The sequence below is a fragment of the Podarcis vaucheri genome (genome assembly GCF_965113315.1).
Source record: "Podarcis vaucheri genome assembly, chromosome: 11".
In the NCBI taxonomy this organism is placed as follows: Eukaryota; Metazoa; Chordata; class Lepidosauria; order Squamata; family Lacertidae; genus Podarcis; species Podarcis vaucheri.
In genome coordinates, this window is record NC_138749.1 from 14,155,813 (window position 1) to 14,178,799 (window position 22,987).

The 22,987-nt window shown below is 39.7% G+C and overlaps 1 protein-coding gene across 3 annotated transcripts in view; it reads right to left on the reverse strand.

Annotated features, from left to right (window-relative positions):
- Positions 1-22,987, reverse strand: part of TCF4 (transcription factor 4) — a 345,040-nt gene that overhangs the window by 161,257 nt on the left and 160,796 nt on the right. For all 3 annotated transcript variants that reach the window (XM_082241941.1, XM_082241939.1, XM_082241940.1), the window contains exon 6: positions 7,243-7,307. In XM_082241941.1, coding sequence (XP_082098067.1) covers positions 7,243-7,307 — 65 coding nt within the window. The remainder of the gene's footprint in view (positions 1-7,242; positions 7,308-22,987) is intronic.

The following is a 22,987-nucleotide window of genomic DNA, read 5'->3' on the forward strand; positions in this document are numbered from 1 at the left end:
ATCTCGCTTTATTGGCCGAGGGAGCCGGCGTACAGCTTCCGGGTCATGTGGCCAGCATGACTAAGCTGCTTCTGGCGAACCAGAGCAGTGCACGGAAACGCCGTTTACCTTCTCACCGGAGCGGTACCTATTTATATACTTGCACTTTGGTGTGCTTTCGAACTGCTAGGTTGGTAGGAGCAGGGACAGAGCAACGGAAGCTCACCCCATCGCGGGGATTCGAACCACTGACCTGATCGGCAAGTCCTAGTCTCTGTGGTTTAACCCACAGCACCACCCACGTCCCTACCTTCTCTCTTACCAGAAGGTAATACTTTCCAGAAATCAAGTCAGAAGCTGGATTTGTTCAACCTCAATGTTTTACTTAAAAGCAACAAAATCCCTTACCTAATTCCTCAAATGTTAAATTAAACTGCAACTAATTTAAATATTTAATTAAAATGAGGTCAGCAAGTTCTTGCCAAGTGAACTGCAACTCTATTGAAATGTGTCAGGTTTCTATCATTGGCTTCAATGGGATGTGAACTGCACCATAGTTTACTGTGCCCCTGTCCTTTCCTTGGGCATATATATCCATAGATTTCATTGAGAGATGATTCTTGCACTTCCCTTCAGTTTTAATGATGGAACTTCTCCAGTTCTTCTTCAACATCTCTAAAGACAGTTAAGAATTTTCCATTAATGGTTTCCTGGCCACAACGTCCATTGCAGTCCTGGTATTCTCCTCTCACTAAGAAAGAAGAATTTCACAAGAAGGGTGGGTGAAAAGAAGGTTGGAGCCATTGAGTCCTTTCCTTACCATCCTAACAGCTTCCCTTTCCCTTGTTACCTTTAGCATCAGAATTTGTATGGGACTGTGAAGGTTTTCTACCAGAAATTGTAACTGCCTGCTCTTTAGAGAATTGTAAGAAATGGATAGGATAACTAAAGTTTTTTAAGTCAGAAAAGCTTGGTGTAAGTTGGAAATTTTTCTAACTAACGGCACAATCTGAACCACGTCTACTAGAAGTAAGCCCTGTTAAATTCAATGAAGCTTACTTCTAGGTAAGTGTATTTACGATTTTAGCTTAACCATTAAGAGTAAGATAACTTTCTGAATCTCAGCCGATCTCTTTTTGACCTACCTTTTCCTAAACGACCAGGGGTGGGCAATGGGGTACTCTCAGCGCCATTAAGACCTGTCAGCTGAATTTAAGACACTTGTAAAGTCTTTAATTTTTTCAATTTTGCAAATAACAAAGTTAATACAGCAAACCAAAATATGTATATATGGTAACTATTATAAGAATAAATTTGCAGTTTTAACTGGTAGTATCTGAATGTTTAACTAAAATACTGAACAATGCATTTTTAACACCAAGTGGATCATATTTATAAATGTTCCTCTGTGATAAATATTCCAAATTGACTTATCGGGAAGCTTTATGTTCACTTTTTGATGCGTGTAAAGTGAAATAATTGTTGTATTGCTAGTATTACATTGCAGTGATATTACAACTTCCATAATGATTACGTACTGTTATTATAGACTGTTTATTTCCTGTGAATCATTTCAGTACAAAATTATTTACGGAAAATGCAGCATATAAACTGCCTATGGTAAAATCTCCCTGAAAATAGAAAGCAGGCAAAGAGTGGGGTTGAAACCTTTCTCCCTGAGTTTTTGTTCCCTGAATTTTCTATTTGCATAGGGTGTTTTGCTGTTGTTGTTTTGCATAAAGTGCCATCAACCACCTATATTCTGAAGTATTCTGAAGTAGCATACTGCATTTCTATAGCCTTATTAGGATTAATTTCTGCTCCATGTTCAGCCTCATTCCCAGTATACAAGAGGTGGTGGGCTCTCCTTCCTTGATTTTTTTAAAGCAGAGGTTGGACGGCCATCTGCCATGCATGATCTAGTTGAGATTCCTGTATTGCAAGGGGTTGGACTAGATGACCCTCAGGATCCCTTCCAACTCTACAATTCCATGATTCTATAGGTAGTTATTGCTTGACTGTTGGTGATGCGTTCTGAACAAAATTGAAGGCAAAACACTGAGAAAGTTCAGTGGTGGTACACAATGGAAGGAAAAGGTGCACTACTTGACCCCTGCTGTTGAGTGGCGAGTAAGAGCGAGAGGCACTGATATGCATACTGCCAAGGCCACTGCATGAGTGTGAGATGCCTGTGCAGTTGCTTGCAGTGACCAGCACAAACCATTGATGTAATCAGTTTATGTCATCCCTGCTCATCCAGTGCCACCTGCTAGTATCAACACAACCCACTGAGTGGTGAAGCTTGTCCATGTACCACAAATAAGGGAACATCTCATGTTGCTTAAAGTATGGTGCTTCCTAGTTCGTATGCCATGGGGGAAAGAGGTGCAATAAATATTGATGCATTGACATTGTCTCTCAGCAAGAAGAGAGTTTATTTGCTTGCAATGGTTTTAGTGACTCGCTCACAAATAGAAAAAGAGAACGTAAGAAGCTGGTTTTTGTTTTGGGATTTTTATTTTGTTTTTTTGCTGTAAGCATTGGTAATATTTGTTTGGGCACTCAGATCTACAAATCTTAGCTCTAATAAGAGTAATTTCCATTCACCTTTCAGGTCCTGTGGAATTTTTCCATTTATAAGCCTCCTTTAATCTCTGCTTGGACATTTTGCAACAAATCGAAGATGGCAGGCAGCCTCTCGCTCTGCAAAAATAGTTATTTCTTTACTATATTTTGCTATAATGAAGTTTTGCTGTATTTTAGTAACAGGATGTTAAAATAAATATATTGATAGTTCCTGCACGGTCCATGAACTTTCTGCTTCCCCAAAACATTTCACCTGGTAGACAGGTTGTCAATGAATGGTTCAAAAATATTAAATAATTTATGACAGACTCCTACACATGGAGGTACATGGCTTTAGGGTTACAAAATTAGTACCTTTCCTCCAGAAGATTGATGATAAAAACTATTTATTGGCTAACAGTAAATATTTTGAGTACTGAATATTTTCTAAGCATAATTCAAAGCTCCAGTGCTAACCATTAAGGCCATATATAGTTCACAAGAACTTGCCCACATATTGAGGTCATCTTCTGAGGTCCTTCTCTAGGCAGCCCCACCTTCAGAGGATGGTGCCCCAAGAAAGGGCCTTTTCAGTTGTGGTGAACGACCAAGTAACATCCTCCCTGGGCATAAAGGTCTAAATAAACAGAGAGTTAGGGAATTTGCTATCATGTGATGGTGGATGGCATTAATACCTTTGATAGGGGATTATACATTCGTGGAGGACAGATGGAGCATCAGTCACAGTAGCGAAATGGAACCCCCATTTCAGGAGTGGAGCACTTGAGGGACGAAAAATGGGATAATGGCTTCATGCCCTGCCTGTGGTCCTGTGGCAGGCAGCTGACTGTATATTCTGCATGTTTATATTTTAATATCATGTGGACTTTGTTTTTATTGGTGATTATAAGCTACTTTGTAGAGGAAGTGTCTCAAACATGGGGTGTATAATAATAAATAAAACAAATACAGATGTAACCAAGATTCCTTTCGCCTGGTCCAGCAGGACTCATCTTATGTTCTTAAAGTATGCAATATCTCTTGCTTCTTATAGTTCAAAAATAAACATCACTTTATTGATATGTAGAACTGCATAACCACATTTTAAGTAAAATTTTATAGGCCTTTTGCAACCCGCTAAAAATACATCAGCACTTGGATCTGGCCCTAGTCACCCTGAGCTAACCACTTTCAAGCATGACCAAAAGAACTTTATTTATTTATGAACTTATACTCTGCTTTTCAAAGCAAAACGTAAAAATAAAAAAGCCTTCAAGAAGCTTCTTACAATATTCAGCTAGCAGTAAATACAAACAACAACAACAACAACAACCAAAAAAACAGTTGAATATTGCAACCAATACAATAATGTAAATTCATTTTCTTTTCTATTCTTTTTACAAAACTCCAATGAATTCTTATCAGCGAAAAGGCTTGTCTTTCTGGGAAGGTATGTAGAAACAAAACAAATGTCCAGCATAAGACAAAAAGTACAGATCGCTGTTGCCTATCTAATTTCAAGGGGAAGCTGATTCCAAAATGCAAGGGACACTATGCAAAAGGCTCGAGTCTTAACAGTCATGGGGCAAATCTCCAGCTTATGTGGAACCCCAAAAGCCCCCCAGATGATCATTATCACTGGGGCTGGGATTTAGGGGATAAGGTGATCCCTCAGAAACCCTGATCCCAAGTTATTTAGTGCTTCGTATAACATCCAAACCTTGAACTTTCAATTCTTATGTTTTTTTTCTGCCCATCTTCTTTGTTGGGATCAGTCATTTACCTCCATGACCGTTGACCGAGCTTGACCTTGCTATTTTACTTGGCTAAGAGCTTGTTTTCTGTGTTTCATAGCAGGTAATCACTATTCTTGGATTATTGTTCTTCACCCACCTCCCCTGGCCTTTTTCCAGGAATGTTTGAATCTGTGTTCCTTTCAAATGTAAATCGGCATTGTCAAAAAATGTCCAGCCACTTCCTTATTTTGAGGACAATCAGAACTAAGTAGGTGCACCCAAGCATCTGTTTCAAGGATTAGGGTTGCCTGCAACTGGACTTTACACAACTGTACACAAGAACGTTAAGAAACAGTACCATCGTGGAAAAGTTATGAATAGCATGGCTGTTAGATATGGACATCATCGGTTTCCACTGATTTATAGAGCAATTTCTTAAGATGAAGGCAGAATTAAGTTAGCTGAGCATTTATTTATTTATTACAAGAGAAGAAGTTGTGTATTGGTCTGCGAGAAATGACAGGACTTTCAGTAGTCAGCTAAAAGGTTCTTATAATGAAGGGGGAGCAAATATAACAGGATTGGTGAGCAGAGATGGATGAACATTGGGAAATGATAATTTTCTATTTCCATTGCAGGGGGGAGCAAAGAGCTATGGGATGATTAAAGGAGATGGCAGAGACAGAGGGGGGAGGGTAAAATGGGGAGAAAAAACAATGCTTTATTCAGACTCACAAGGCAACGATAAGGGAACAAGGCAGCAAATTTGAGACAAACCTACTTTCTATAGGTAGGTGTCTTTCATTCACAGGATGACTTACTTTTGCTGAGCATTACGCGTAGGCATTTATTGTTAGACAGGTTTGCAACAGCATCATATATCTGGACACAAAGAAACTGTAACACAGCTAAATAAACATGCAGGATCAGTGACGGTACTGATGGTGGCACTACAGCAAACTCTAACCTGTAATGAGCATGGAATAATTTTAAATAAGTAAAGTATTCGCCAGAGCCTTGAAATGAATTGCAGGACTATTATAGGAATAGTCAGGAGGTTGAATGTGAAAAATGCACCCAGCGCAGCTTTCTTTCTACTTTTTTGCTTGAAACAAAAGGAAAAGCTATTTTCTTTTTCCACGAAGTATCTAAAGTCTCGGGTAGCTTGAATGACAATTTCACAGCTTAAGGGGACTTTGCTCTAACTAAAGTCGGCAGGGAAATCTTGTTGCTTATAATAAGGAACCAGTATAAATTATTATTAGCTACAGAAACACACACAAAGCTGTCCAAAATCACATAAGACTACTTCCCCAGCCAACAAAGAGGGCCCCTCTGAAAATTGCAGTTTGTTCCACCACCACCTGCAAAAAAGGAAGCATGTGGTCAACCTCCTCCTCTCTCACTTAGAACAACCTCTGCCTTGACCCTCAGAAACCAGATACACAGGAACAGGCCTTCCACAGGAATTGAAAGCTTTACACTAGAGACACAGCACTAAGCTGTTCATTGCCTAAGCTATCTGCTCCTAGCACTTGCAGCTGCATTCCAAAGATGTTTCCGTTGGCCTGGAATGGCTGTAAATTTACTTTTCTGTGGAATTCCTCCCAGAAAAAAGTGGGGTGAATTGCACTTGATAACACATGCAGCCCTTAAGTTCTTGTCGCAGCCACTCTCATGTCTCATTTCCACAAATCTCTGGCTACAGATCTGGACAGAACTGATGGCTTATCTGAGTAGGCTGGAAAGTCCAAACTTGAAAAAGCTAACAGATGCAAGAAGGCAATGGAATGCCAGCGCTAAGGATACACTAATACTAAGTGTGTGTACTTTCCAAGGCAAGATCCTATTTAATTACTTGAATTGTTTATATTTTTCTATGCTTAATTAAACAGAGTAGCAACCCACAGCCTCAAAATCCCACATTGTTCCCCCCATATCACTAAGGGACTTGACCATATTAAAAGGATAAAAAGGGTAAGGGAACACATACTCCCTTCAACAAGAGAAATAGCATACTTCTTTTGGCTAGCTGAGTTAAAACTCTGTGAATTTTGGATATTAAAAAGAGGGTATTAATCCCTCTCTGCAGTTTTCAAAATTGAGCAACTACTGCTCCACGAAGAAAGAAAGAAAGAAAGAAAGAAAGAAAGAAAGAAAGAAAGAAAGAAAGAAAGAAAAGAAAAGTGTCGGAGAGAGAAAAATGAATGGTAAAATTATATTGCAGCATCTTTTTTTAATCACTTGGCTTGAAAGGAGCTTAAACGTTTGGCTATTGATAGCAATTTTAGACTAAGGCGCTCTCTGGAGAGTCAGAAGTATGCAAATGTGGAGTGTTCAGAGGCACAAACACACACATGCTATACCTTTGTATTACATTGGCATTTTATTATTTAATTAAACTACTCTTATTTTTCTAGCTCGCGCATGCTTCCCTTGAGACGGTTTTGCTGTTAGCCTGCTGGCCTTGACTTCCAGCCAAAAACAATTCAGAAACAAAAAGGGACAACAAATCATATTTTCTCAGACATTTTTATCCTTCAATACAACCCTGTTTTCACACAACATCATACAGACTCTATGAAAACTGTAATTTATTGCAATAGCCATCCAAAGCAAGGGTCTTACACATCCTCCGTGGGTGCTCTCCCTTTACAATTCCTTAAGTTGTGCCATTAGTCAGGAATTGTCATGTTGAAAACGGTACGAAAGGAGGTTGATCAATACTCTACCAACATGATACTAGGATATTGAGCAAATTATTAATTGAAATCCACAGACAGTAATCAGAAGGAACTGGAAAAATCTACATTTTCAAACACAAATTAAATTTTGTTAAAGACCCCTTTGCAAACCATCTGGCGTCCTCAGAAAGCAAGACTGAGACTGCATAATCCACAAAAATCATGTTTGGGATAAATCATAAAACCGTACATTTTCCCGTATCATGGCTAGCTCTTACCTGGTGGCAACCCTGTAGGTTTGAGTCTCGCCCATATGATGAATAGGAGCCCCTTTCTGATTTACCTGTTTTTTTAAAAAACAACAACAGAGAAAGTAGTGTTAGCTGACATATGTGTTTCTATAAGTAATGTACTGCATAATTATTTTATCTATATAGCAGACTATTTATTGGGTTGCACCGTCTATCCCTTTTCTTCAGGTTCAACTTCTATAATGCTGGAATAGAACAAAATCATTGCATATTATGCGTTTTCATTTCAGAGCTATAATCCACCCTCCATAGAAAATACTCCATTTACCCAAACTTGAAGTCTTATTACATGGGGAAGAGTTCCCACTCATTAAAAGGCTTCATCACAGAGTTCAGTCTGGGGGCTACTTCACATTCCATTGTATGGGACACCCAACAGGTTGGGGCGGGGCATAGACTGGTGGTGTGGGCAAAAGACTAAGCTTTACAGGGCTATAGCAAAGATACAATTTGGAAGGAAGCTTCATGGTTGCTTTAAACTAAAAAGCAAAAATAAATAAATAAGGGCAGTCCATCATGGACTGCTCATAGTCTTATCTAGTTTGGCCTCTGGTGCCCTTCATAACGACATAACTAGATAGGCCTACTGACACACTGTTCTTGCGCAACTGCCATTCATTTCCACAGGACTAGTGAAAAAGAAGTTCTTGGGGGACTGTGTTGTAAGTCACCTTCAAGATTTGGTATGATGGAAAAAAAGAAAATAAATGCCCTGTTCTCATTCCAAATGTCACTCATGTTTCCTAAAGCCCTGAAACAGGATCAGCAACCTCTATCAAGAAGCAAACAACTCTCCTTTCCTCTTCCTTTTCACCCCATCCCTAAAACCTGAGTAAATTTATTTTTACGTACACAGCAGGAAGGTTACCGTGTCATGACCTGACCATAATAATTCTCACTGATTACACTGCAGTCACCAGTGAGGTCAGAGGTAATCAATCAGAAGCTCTCCAGATGGTGAATTTAGCAAAGAAACCTTTCAGAAGTCTGATTCTGCTCACTCTTTCTCAGTGTAATTCCCTAGCGAATGACCTGAGCTCAGCAGTTACACTCAGGAAAGAAAAATTTGGATCAAAAAAATGTCGCTTCCTACCAGCGTTTCAGCTGCCTCAGAACTGCAAAGGATTTGAGTAGAGTGCTGGGTTTCTGTGCCAACTCTAAGTACCTAATTTGATTCCCTTATATGCTCCTTTGATTTCCTTTAGAACACTAACTGCACATGACATAGTCAAAAATAGTTCTTGTTACTTCAGTAAGAAAAGAGTTTCCAAATGTAAAGGTGAACATTAAAAAACTTTGGGGGGGTAGGGGGTGTGGGATTTGACTGGTGAAAAACATGAAACCCTAATAGCCCTGTTCCACGAGGGAAACAAAGAACAATATGGGTGCTGATATCAAAGAGATGGCATGAAAACCACCCAAGTAATTAAGACTACTATAGCGAGGAAGTTACAGATTAAGATAAAGGGGGCAAGGGCATATCTGCAATTATGGGGATCATACAAGATCACCAGAGATAAGATTAAATGGCTTAGTACAGCAAGAACCACATATAACACAATGTGATTGGATATCAACTACATTTGATTCATGTACGATTTACCAACGGGTGGTCAACAATAATGACACTTGGGTGTACAGATCTAATGTAATGCAGAGTTCAGGTTGTTTTCCCAATCAAGCATATAATAAATCGCAATAACTGACTATACGTAGTACAGTACATTACCCCTGCAAATGAATCATTTAATTACTATCACTATCGAAGACATGTCCTTTGCACAAGTGCCTGTGGTTTAAAGAATTTTATTTGATAATGTAATATGCATTCTGAATTTCACAGAATCATAAGCAATGAAAAAGAAAATGCTTACTTTTTTGCACTTAAAATATTGAATAAAGTACATTAAGAATCTGCTACTTCATTTCCCAGAGACAGTGTTGAATGCATGTCAAAAAATCTAGTCTTCACTTAATTAAATACATGTAAGGCACTATTTAATATTTGCTGAATATAGCTAGGCTTCAATAAAAACAGTGCCTAAGTTATGTGACTTTATGGTATAAAATAAAGTCACATTGACAAATTGTGGTTGTGCTTATTCTACAAGCTCTTAAAATGGCATCTGCAGATGTTAACATGCTCATATGAAATTATTTGTATTCAGTTACCCTGTTTAGAAATACAGGGCACACTCACGGGGGGGGCTCTCGTATTGGAAAGGAATAGGAGTTACATGAACACGCAACTGTGCTCCCATTTAGTCTGCCACTTTCAATGGAGCATTTACAGCAGAATATCTCCATAGACTGAACTCATTATACGGCCAGAAAAAGTAAGATCTTGTAACCTGTTCTTGAATCATCTGTACCTTGGAAGAAAACAGAACCAACACTACAGAATGAATTTGTCTACAGACCAAGAAAGCAATATTTCTTAAACTGAGTTTATGACTTAAGTCAGTACCATGTGCAAGTAATACAATGGATAGTAGTAATATAGCAGTAGCCATGACCAATTCAAATACTGAGTTAACAAGACACAAAACAGGGGGCAAGGTGGACAGGGGTCTTGAAAGGAATAGGTGCAGTGTAGCTTTTACTCTGCATTGCACCTGTAAGGAGAACTTCATTACTAGGTGAATCTACTAGGTGAACTGAAGCAATAAAATTTAACATTGGGGTGAGGGGCAGAGGAATAAAGCCAACAATCGCAACCTTATTGTACAAAGAGCCCAGCAAACATTTCTATTTGCTGCATGTGAATACCTGTCCGCCTCCTTACTATCAGATCAGTCACAGGCTGCCTTGTTTTAATTTCAGTTGTTAAAAAATATTTATCCAGATACAAAAATAAACGCACTGCAAATTACAAGTTGTCAGGGTTAAAAATCTACTTCTATTTGTGTGGGGGAGGATAAGAGAACAGCACAGACATGAATCATTCTCAGTAATTTGAGTGTTTCCATGACATCAATGGGCACTCGTCCAGGACTCTGTCGAAGTCTGTGAGGTACCAAAGAGACATAGCAACCAGCAGGAGATTGACTTTTTTTTTAGGATTATGCTCCTTGTAAAGATTTCATCTGTAGCATCCACTTTTACCACCAAATAGATAGCTTTGGAGATCATGAGTGAACACATTTCATTCTAATAGTGTAAGCCTTTAACTTTCATTGCATCTTTATTTTTGCTCTCAAATCCAACCAGATTCCTCCCAGTTAAGAACAAAATAATCAAAATTTACAAGAAACCCTTTGGAGATGAGTGTGTGCTTGGGTATCTGTGTTTTTCTGCGTTTGTATATATTCACTATCAATTGTCATTATGGAACGAACAGACTTTTTTTTGTAAATGACATTTCGTTTTGTGGAAGGGGAAAAAATCATTTGTAAAAAAAAAAAAACCTGCCCATTTAAAATTAGCTGCACTCTTTATGTTGATTTTCTGCTTAAAATTCACTGGCACATTTGTTTCAGATAATAAAATTTGAAAGAGTGTTGATAATATGCTAGAGTAGGCTCTTTAAGTAACTATTTGTGTGCATGGTTTTTTGTTTTTTAAAGAAAGATCAACCAGAATTTCTATGCTTACTTTACAATATTGCAACATTCTCAGGTGCTGCTGAAACCCAGCAATCCAGGATGTCTATTTCTTAACTGGGGTGGTACAAACGATTGTTTATTTTTAAATGGATGGGGGGGATCTGTTTTAAAAAGAAAGAGTCTACAGCAATGTAGAAACTCGACGCATTCACTGCGGAATTTTCGACTCAACCCTCCTGTACTAGAATGCGGCAGTCGCTGCGGATATTTTTTGGCACGAAGACAATGGTGGAAGTGCCAAGCCCCATGGCTACAACTACTCAAAAGAGGCATAAGGGTAGCATTAATCGCTCAAGTCTTTTACTGCACGGAGTACTGCTGTCCATCTTTTTTAAATAAAATAAAAAATCTAATGTACTCATTAATATATATATATTTGTATGAACTGGGGAGGGTAGAGTATTGAAATTCCAGCCAATAACAAATCTTGTCAAATGTCTGATTAATTTGTCCCCCCCCCCTTCCCTTTGACCAAAGAAGACCAATACTATGTCAATTGCTAACACAAAAGATCTATTTTTACATGATAATCAAAACCAGGGTTTCGAACGAGAGGCTGACTCACAGCAATAACACATATATTTTGCAAGTAGTGGTCTTCAGAGTAGGAAATATATTATCAATAATACTAATGCCTTTTAAAATAAATAAATGCACTCCAGTCAAAATACATATAAAGAGAAGCAGGCTTTGAACTGCCAAGGCTCTTCTCCAAGGCATAATCCACACCCGTGCACCCAATAAACACCCAAAAAACAAAAAGGAAGCCTCTCTAAAATGAACTCAACCGACTGCTTACTATGCATTTGCAAGCATTTGAGATGTACTGTAATAAAGAGCAAGAGAGTCAGAGAAAAAGAGAAACAGTATAGGATTTCCAATCAATCAATGAAGAAGCCAGTTGCCTCTCCATGGTGTGCTTTGAAAAATTAATCGAATTAAGTAGAAAATTTAAGCAACTTGCAAAGAATAAATGCAAGTCATCTAACTCTCACATATAACATTTTTCTTTTGCTCTGAAAGATAGGGCACCTTGTTTTTACTCTGCCATGGAAAATAATGAGGCACAGGGCAACTCCTTTCTATCTGCTGAGGGAACTGGAGAAGCAGCTATTGTTGTGAGGGATTTTGCTTCAGTGTTCATGTTGATCTTACATCTTAAAATTCTCAGAGACTTGGGCTCAAGCTGCAGAATCCAGATACAATTGCAAATGATCCCAGATGTAGAGTTTTCAGCTTCAGTTTGGCTTTAGATGAAACCATGATGGTCAACAAACTTCTGATGTGCTTGGATTGCGAACTTCTCAGCTGGGGGACTGCTTCTGTCTGGGCCCAAGCCCTTATTTTTACTGCAAGACATTGCCTTTTCCCACTGAGTTCCACTATAAATAAAAATCACCAGGAACTGAAAAATGGAAATCCATCGAAGTAGAACAGAGAAGTGGGGTAGGTTTTTTCCTCCTTTCCTTTCCTTTTTTTCTTTTTTCTTTGCTTAACTTCAGCGTCTCTCATAGACTTGAGTAGCTATGGTGGTGTACATGGGCGGCTCGTGCTTGGAAAGTGAGACAATCTTGTCCTGGCTGGCAATCCCATTTTTAAAAGCAACTACCAATTACAGGGTTCCAATTAAAATACGAGTGTAGATATGCAGCTGGCTACATGATGGCCCAAGTGCCTTTAAAAAACCCCTTAGCTGAATTATTTCCATTCTTTTTTCTATGCACATCGTATAGACAAAAAAGGTACATACTCTCCCCCCCCCCGCGCCCTTTAGTACATATTGCACTTTGGGGTTTTTTCCACATCAATCAGTCAGCACAATATTGCATGAGCAGGCTCGCCCTCTCTTAGTGCCCACCCCGCAATTGCAGAAACCTCCCAGAACTGCTCTAAAGGACCCTCCAGAGAGGATTATTAAATGTTCAACTCTAAAAACTTATTCACCAGCATGTAGTGTGGTAGGTATTGCTCACATTTCAAGAGAGGCTAACTGTCCTTTTGGACCACACAGCAATAATAGAGAAGTCGCCCAAAGCTTGGTATTTTACTGATACCAAATGCAGCTGGCTGTCAAAAGAAATCCAGCACTGCAGAGAGCCACAGGAATTGTTTGATTCAGAACTTAATTTCAGTCCAACGCTGCCTTGATTCAGACATCACCAAAGTCTGATTTCCAAAACCATGGTTTTAAGAAATAGGAATCTGCAGCAGATTCACATGGTGCCCCTCTGCTCTTACATGAAGATTCCCTACTCTGTTTCCTTGTTTGTTCTAACCAAAGCTCATCACTACATCTCAATCAGCACACTCTGTTAGCCAGTGGTGGCTCACAGAGGAGGTGGAAGCAGTGAGATGCAGTGTTGAGCTCACCGGGACACAAGCAGGCCAGCCACCAGCAGCCTAGAACTCCTCCATCCTTCCTGCTTCACTCCACAACATCCCCACAACACCACTGGGAGATTCTTGGTGCCTCCACTACCCTGCCAAGGAACCACTGCTATTAGCAGTAACCAGGACTTGTCTGAAAACCATGATCTGAAGTGGCATTTGGTTGCCTCTAACCACAGTTTACCCAATTCAGGCATCAGAGTGAATTATGGTTCCAATTAAATACAAACTGGATGAGGGAAACAGCACGCAAGAAGCTCCCAAATCTATGGTGCACTCATGATCTCCAATCCATTGTTTAGAGCAGGCATAGGCAAACTCGGCCCTCCAGATGTTTTGAGACTACAATTCCCATCATCCCTAACCACTAGTCCTGTTAGCTAGGGATAATGGGAGTTGTAGTCCCAACACATCTGGAGGGCCGAGTCTGCCTGGTTTAGAGATTAGGTTTTGTGACACCTGAATTGAACAATTGTATTAAGCATCCCAAGTCAACAGGATATTAGAATAACTTTAGAGGCGCTACAAGAATTGCAGGTGCTCCAGAGATATTGGGGGCGGGGAGAACACTGAAGAATGCTGGTGTTTTCACAAAGTGAAAAACTTCAGTATATACAGTGACATGCAATAAAGATTGATTGTTTCTAAAGAGACATTGCAGTGCCAGTGCAATGTGCTATTACAACAGAAGATGGTACAGTTTTACAGAGCCACCAGAAGACAAAGGAAATGAAAGCCTTAAAGCTGCACTTAACAGAAGGATGCTTCCAGGTGGGCAGTTTTTCAGGTGTCAAGCTGATTCAATGCACCTCACACCACGCACAGGACTGTGCCAATTCCTGCGTTGACCCTATTCGTTTAAAAAAGGGGTGGCTATTGTGCGGCCCTCCAGATGTCGCTTAACTCCAAGTCCTATGAACTCCAGCCAACATGGCCAACAGTCAGGGACGATGGGCACTGTAGTTCAGCATCTGGAGGGCATCCAGGTTTAAACATGTGTGGAATAAGTGAAAACTGTCCAAGAACCTGCCATTGATTGAACATCCCCTGAGATGCTTTTGCCCCAGTTTTCACTTGGGTATTTTAGCACGCACACAAAACAGCCTTCAAAACAGACAGTACTTGGAGAAATCCTGAAGTTAAACTCAACACAGAACACTGTTGACCTAAGTGCATGTAACACAGTACTTGCTCATTATTTTATGTGGGTAGCTGGTTAATCCACATTATTTCTCAACAGTCTTCCCATTCGTGGTTTATTCCTGCATAACTGATAGTCATTGTGTAATTGATAGTCATTGTGCTGCCACCACTGCTGTTTTAAGATCAAATTGTGTTTTTTTTAATAAAATATTTATTAAATTTTTTTGAAATATAACAGAAAAAAGGAAAAAGAAAAAAGGAAAATACAAAATAAAAACAGTTAAAAACATACATTATTTCTTTTACTTATTTTAACTTATTTCCCGGACCTCCTCATACCTCCCTTTTTTGTATTCCACTTCAATTTATTGGTTCAGCAAATCCTTACCATTAGATTTTAACCCATTTATAACCCTTTTTTCATATTCTCTTAAATCATTACAGCTGGAAACCCCTTAGTTGCTATCCAACATCATTCTATCATTCATTAATCAAATTGATACTGCAACATTAGCAAAGTTGCTAGTTTGCAAGAGGGAAGGGCTGTTTCACATTTTAATGAACAAGGAAGGAAGGAAGGAAGGAAGGAAGGAAGGAAGGAAGGAAGGAAGGAAAGAAAGAAAGAAAGAAAGAAAGAAAGAAAGAAAGAAAGAAAGAAAGAAAGAAAGAAATTGAAGAAATGAAAAGGGGCAACCTTAGTCACACAGAAGAAGCCCAGCTGAAGACTCAACCAGTAGAGTTCTGATAGAAATAAAAGCAAATATACCGTATTTTGCTGTGTATAAGACAACCCCTATTTTTTTTAACCCAAAATTAAGAAATTAAGTTGTTTAGCTTTTTGGGGGAGATGGGGGAGGTCACTTCCGCCAATCGCTCACCCACCTGCCCACCACTGCCAATTGCTTGCCACAGCCACTGCCGATCACACACCTTGCCGCATCGGTACTGGAACTGGATGGAGTTGACCTCTCTTTAAGCTCAAGTTTACATCTCAGGATGGGGTTTTATTTGTGTCCTCCTTGACTCACCTATCTGTGGCAGTAGCAATGGCTAGCAGTGTCTTTAATCGGTTTAATCACATATATCATCTGCAACAGCAGACCTTGCCTCACTTACTAATGGTGTGGACAAGAGACAGGATCTTTTCCATTGTGGCCCCTTATCTGTGGAACTCTCTGTCATGAGAGCCTGGGGGGGGGCTTGTTCCCTGTTTTCTTTTCTTAAAAGTCTTTAATCTATTCTGCCTTTAACAAAATGGTAAGATGGACTTTAAATAGCTACCGCTCAATGTCTGATTTATTTATTTACAAAAAAGTGATACTATTAACTTGCTTTTCTGAAGAGTTTTATGCTGTTGTTTCAGTCTTAATGTATTAGATAATATTTATTTTAAAACTTTTATGAACTGCTTAATATTTTAAAATCCCCAAGTGACCTACAGTCTAAAAACAAACGTTGAAACTGAAACACAACTTAAAACCAGCAAAACGGTAGTATAAAAACACACAAAAGCATATGGAGCAGAAATTCAGAAGACTCAAAAATGTAAAACAGGATCCAGTCTTTTGGGTCAATGAAAGTCTGAGCAAACCAGTGTTACTTAAAAATGATTTAATATGATTATAAGCCACCTTGGAAAAACTTTGTGCTCTGAAATGTGGCACAGAATTTCTACCAAAAAAAAAAATTACGGTACTTCCTGGACACTATTTCCCCACATCTAATACAATGATAACGGTAAGACACCCCCACCAAAAAACCCCTCTCTCAGCCAGTTTATAATCTTTATATCTGATACTAATGCATAAGCACCACATAATGCAATGTATAGTATTTGTCATGCCTTTTTTTAAAAGTTAGTACCAATAAATATTTGTCCAGCATTGACAAATCAGGTTTCCTAATGGATCAACAACCTCAATGCTTACAGAGCATACATATATTGTTTGTGTCACAAAGAACACTAGGGAGTCACAGCCTTAAATTGTGCTTGAACAATACTACCATTTTTTTAAAGAAAATGGTAAGTAAATAGTTCTGAATATCCTGGACTGGAAATAGTGATGTGTTCAATAGATGCAGGAACTGAAAACAATACAGATATAATATGGTCCTTCAATTAAGGCTTAACAAAACAAATATGTTACTATTCGGTAGCCTTGAAAGCAAGTCTATTTCTTGGGTTAAAAAATATTTTACCACCATGATTGATCTCTAAATTCGTCTGCTTTTTCTAGGCAAAATAAACTCAATAAACAAGAAGATTTCACTCATGTAGCACTCTATACCTCAGTCCCAATGTCTGGGAGCAGAGAGTTCCTGATTATCCACTACAGTACAGCTTATTTTACATCTGAAATACAAATGTATTTTCACCAGTCATCTAAATCTCAGGATTTGAACGCTTGGGGGGGGGGATATTCAGGAAAATTTGTTGTTTTTTAGTCGTGTCCGACCCTTCGTGACCCCATGGAGCAGAGCACGCCAGGCACTCCTGTCTTCCACTGCCTCCCACAGTTTGGTCAGACTCATGTTGGTAGCTTCGATAACACTGTCCAACCATCATTCAGGAATGAGATGCAGGTGCTCACTAGCCCCAGTAAAAGTGAAAAAATAAAATAAAATATGCCGTTCAGGCAAAAAAATACCCATTCACAGTGGGTTCAGGCTCTCACCCTAGTCATCAAATAAATATAGGATTTTTAAAAATCTATATCTAGGTCCCTAGTACACTATTTAAAGCAGGAATACTGAGATCAATTTAAGCACCATCCTTTATTTCACACCCCAAGCCCACCAAGTCTCAAAATATCACACAGAACATGAGCCTAAACTTCCATGGTCTCTTATATCTGACAGTGTCCCTGGAAGTGACTAATCCAGTAGTATGTCAATTAGGCAACGGCAAGGGGGCGAGGGCTGTATTTCAGGGGTAAGAAGCAAATCCAGGAGAACCTGGAGTAGCCCCATTGCCCATAAGGCTTTCATGGACCATTGATCTCATTTTTGTTATGGTTGAACAGTGGTCCAAGAAACCTACCTATTACAAGAAGCTTACTTTTATCTCAGTATTTTTAAGCCTAGTTCAAATGCAGAAATAAGCACCTGCTCTTTCAAGCCTCTGGAAAGTCTGGATTAAAAGCAAAGCAACCCATCATTGGTTAGGGGCCAACAGGCCAATGCTCGATATTGCTGGTGCTTGATTAAGTATCTGGAAACTTTGGCTTTTCAGTCAACAAGGAAGCACAGCTATCTTAAAACAACTGAGTTACAGATTTCTGAAGTCATGAAAGGATCAGAATTGAAGGAAGACAATAAGCATTGAAAGCCACTAGCTTAGATGGTTTTTAAAAAGGTTAGGGAGATTCATGGCAGGTAGACATCGATGGACTGGTAGCCATGACAGTGAAGCCAAATACAGAGCCAGTATACCTCTGAAGATATTGCAGATAAAGTAACTAGTGAAGATTGTGGTCTTCATAACCTGCTTGTGGGTTTCCTAGAGGAATCTGGCTGACCCCTGTAGGAAGGCAATTGCTGGATTAGAAGAATTACTGGTCCGATCCAGCAGACAATTCTTGGGATTCTTAACCATCATGAAGTCCATGCACATATACTTTAGATCACTACTGCTTCTTTGATCCAGTTTTTTGTTTGGTAAAACAAACCATGTGGGTCAGCAAATGGCTCAGAATATCTATTTTTAAACCTTATCTTTAGGCTAGTGGATAAATCCACTGTTTTGATCATTATGAAGAGCAATTCCCATTCTGGCCAGAGGGCTGTCTTTTGTCCTAAAAGTAAACCAGGTTTTGTAATCTCAAATTTTCACACCATTATGCTGCTGCCTGAAGGCTTGGAGCGCTGCTGCCAGTCAGAATAGAAAATAGTGGGTCCGGTGGACCAGCAGTCTGCTTCCAGATCCACACCACACATTTAAAGCACACACTGCACTGATTTAAAGCACATGGCTTCCTCCAAAGAATGATGGGAAATGTACGTACTTTGTTAAGGGTTTGTTATGGGGAAAACTATAGTACCCAGGATTCTTTGGGGAATGTCATGTGATTTAAATGTGCAGTGGATTCACTTTAAGTGTATGGTGTGAATTTGCAGTGTAAGTCAGCTTTATCTGTCCATATAATGAACGAAAGGGCAACATGGTAAATGGGATGTATTGTATAGAAGACTAAAGGATGCACATGGAGAGGGGCAAATCCCAGAATCTTAGAACAGTTGGAAGTCATTTAGTCCAACTCTCTGTGTGTATCTGTCATTCTGCTGGTGCATCTCTGGTCCTAACATAATGGAAGTATAAGGATGGCCTGGTAAAAGGAGGCAGGATGGAGGTTTATAAAATTATTTCTGTTAATTTTAGGCATGATGTAAAATTTGCCCCACTTACCTGTGCGCTTGGTGCCAGCGTGATCCACTATTCTCAGTGCTGCCAGTTGACATTTTAAATCCCCCCTTTACTTTCACCCACAAGTCTGAGGGCCAGAAGCACGTATCTCCCTCCAATCACATGGCCAAACTCTATTTGCTGTGTGTGTCCTCATAAAGCCAGATCAGAGGGAGGGCAAAAAATGTTACCACCTGCCCTTGCTCTGGTGATTTATGGGTAAAAAACACCCCCTGAAGCACCAGGAAACTTTGTCACTGTCTGCCCCAATAAGAGGTGACCTGAGAAAGCATGCTGTGTACACATGTAGGCAGAAAGCACTTCAAAAATGCATTATCGGCAATAAATGCATTATAACCATTTCAGTGGAATATGCTTTAGAGCATGGGTAGGCAAACTAAGGCCCAGGGGCTGGATGCGGCCCAATCGCCTTCTAAATCCGGCCCACAGACGGTCCAGGAATCGGAGTGTTTTTACATGAATAGAATGTGCCCTTTTATTTAAAATGCATCTGTGGGTTATTTGTGGGGCCTGTCTGGTGTTTTTACATGAGTAGAATGTATGCTTTTATTTAAAATACATCTCTGGGTTATTTGTGGGGCATAGGAATTTGTTTATATATTTTTTTTCAAAATATAGTCCAGCCCCTCACAAGGTCTGAGGGACATTGGACCGGCCCCCTGCTGAAAAAGTTTGCTTACCCCTGCTTTAGAGACACAAATAGTATCGGATGGGGATAAAGTTGTAAATTTTTCAGAAATTTTGAAGGCGGGGGAAGGGGGAAGGGAGACACACATTTTGGGGGTTTTCAAGCAAACAAAGAGAAAGAGGAGAGGAAGGAAGCATCAATGAACACTACATGAAATGTAATCAGACTCTTTTCTGAAGCTATCACAATCAATTTCTGTTTCTTTACATTTGTCATCATATTTAACATGGATTTCTAAAAACTGAAGGCTTGCCCAGATTAAAACTAGCTCCTGAGCTTTTACATGTCAGTTTATTTCCGGATTTGGTGTGAGTATTTCCAAAGACAGACCAGTTTCACGTGCTGCAGAAGATGGAGCTATCTGAAATAGGTAAGAGGAGGAAGAGGAGGCCTTGCCACCATGTTGCAGGAGGGATATGCTTGGCAGAATCCCAGACTGTACTCATTTGATCAAATAGCTGAAGATGCTCTGTATTCTGAAACATTTGAGAGTACCTTTCAAGCACCAAGCCCTAAGTGGGCTGCTTGCTTTATAACCCTGTCAAATTCAGAAACAGTAATATAGACACTTTCATTTCTGCCTTTAAATCTTGGATCCAACAGATTTGCAGCTGCATGAATGGGATGGAAACAAAATTATATTGCTCTGTACTTTTTCCCAGTCCCAATCCTTTGAGGCCTAGTCAAGAGGACAGAAACAGATCTACCAACTAGGCCAACAAACAGAAGGTCACAATCAAAGAAGGCACTGAATCTTTCTTTCTTCTCTTGTTGTCAATGGTTGCAAGCTCCAAGAAGCGGAAATGCATCTTGCTCTTGCATTTGAGAGTTATACTCTCAGTGTACAAGTGAGGACTTGCTTGCCCTCAGTGTACAGAAATTGTTGGCTTGCTGATCGGAAAGTTGGCGGTTCAAATCCACATGACGGTGGTGAGCTCCCTTTGCTCTGTCCCAGCTCCTGCCAACCTAGCAGTTTGAAAGCACACCAGTGCAAGTAGATAAATAGGTACCACTGCGGCGGGAAGGTAAATGCATTTCCATGCACTCTGGCTTCTGTCACGGTGTTCCATTGCGCCAGAAGCAGTTTAGTCATGCTGGCCGCATGTCCCGAAAATCTGTCTGTGGACAAATGCCGGCTCCCTTTGCCTGAAGTGAAATGAGCACCACACCCTTTTACTGGACTTAACCGTCTAGCGCTTCTTTACCTTTACCAACAGAAATCGCAATGGTCTGATACTGTACATAGTCTTGCATAAAGGTCTTCCTGATACATGGTTTTATAAATCTTTTTTTTGCTGGGGCGGGTACATATATACGTAAGTGCCCTGTCTTAAATATTTGCTCATCATCCTAAAAGAAAACATGTCTCATATATATATATATATATATATATATATATATATATATATATATATATATATATATATATGCTTTCGTAGATTTTCACGGGTACAGGAATGCAGGTTTTGGTGTCTTCGGGTGTCTTCCCGTGTAAGAGTCGGGGTGTCTGTGCGACGTTTCGACGAGGTCTCACTCGTCATCTTCAGGCTGGTGCTTTCGGCTTCTTGTTACTGGAACAGAGCAGAATCTGGTGTTTGAGTTCCTATAAATACTGTTGAGGGGTGTGGTGTATAGCCTCCAACGTTCTGGGCAGAGAGGAAGTTCCTAGATTAGTGTGCCTCTTCTTCTTTTGTTCCTTAATTACTTGAGGGATATCTTGAGTGATTTCATGAGTGATATTCTGAATATATATATATATTCATTGGAAGAGGAGGCTTGGGGGGGGAGTACCCCTACCAAATTCTGCTGGCATTTTTCTTCAGGCCATCACATGGGAATGATGTCGTGCATACAGCACCTCCAAAAGGCATCTACATCACATACCAAATGTATACATGCCCCAGGAGTGGGGAGCAAGCTGTCTTTCGGGGGAACTTGTTCACCATAACCAATCTTCTCATGGAGAAACCTCTGACAGACAATTTGCCCCAAGTAGCCCAGGCCTCTCCACCACGCAGTTGGAAAACCATTGCACTAGGTGCACCCAAGAGTGCACTGGGGGATTCAGAGAATATGCTGCAGGTGCAGATATACTCTGCCTCCACGGTTAGAAGTAGCAATGCTTCTGAATACCAGTTGCCAGAAAGAAGCCACAGGAGGGGAGAGCGCTGCTGTGCTCAGGTCCTGTTTGCAGACTTCCCATAGGCAGCTGGTGAGAACAGAGTTCTGGACTAGATGGGCTTCTAGCCTGACCCGGCAGGTCTCTTCCTATGTTTTTACACACCACAAACTTGAAAGCAGTTTAAAAACAAAACGTCGAAGCAAAAGTGTCTTTATCAGATGTGCTTAGATATTATCACAGATAAATAGGCAAAGATTCATGGGGCTGTTTAGGGTGTGTGTGTACAGGTCTATATGTACCTGTGCTATATGTACACATGCCAGGCAGGGAAGGAGGATTTTTAAAAGATGCAATACAATGATTGACCTTGATTCTTTGCATCCATATTTAAAAAGCAAATATAGAATGGTATGTCTTGCTTTTATTTTGTCTACAATGTTCATTTTTGTGCAATATATATTACTTTACCAATCCCAGCTAACTTTACCTCTCCTCCTTCAGAGCTGCCTTATTGGTAATTTTTTAAGTGCTCATGGTGACAAGCTATCACTAGGAAAATACACTAAGTTTGGAACATGTCTAAATCCTCATATATGCTAGCTGTGCTTCGTCTATTTCAGCACTTTGTACTATTCACAGCACCCTGGTATCAAACTATATCCATTAAAGGAATTGTGATCATATTAGGGTATCCAAATAATGAGAGTTTCACAGTGCTGTGTGGTTAGCTTTTGTATGAAAATACTAAAAATAATTCAGCAATTTATACTTTAACCTTGTTGGCAAATGGACATCTACTAATGATAATATAAGATACCAATAATTCAGATAACATCAGTGCTTTTTTTCTTTAAAAAATGTTTAGGGGTACTCTCATTTTCTTACTTGTCTTGAAATACTGCCCCTCAATCATGCCAAACTTAGATTCACAACATGTTTAATGGTGTGCGTACCCCCTGCGTACCCCAGGGGAAAAAGCACTGGATAGCATAATTGGCAAACAAGGGAATAAGGTAATATTAGGAATTTCCCAAGTGAAAGACCAATGAAAAGTTTAAGAAATTAGCATTATCCAGCAGAGGGCATCCATAACCTAATATGATAGTTACACTTGAGACCTGCTTTTTCCTCTCTTGCCACAGGTATGAAAATTGTTCTGAAAATACAGGGAAATTTGCCACTTCATCCAATAATCAACATAATGTCAGGTGCGCTGTAGGGGGAAAAAACATCACTATTTGGAACAAATTTATGGTTGCTCTCACAAACTAATACTTTCAGAAAATCAAGCGGCACATGTTCTTTTTAAGCAACCATCAACTGCAACTTTGAGAAGAGAATAA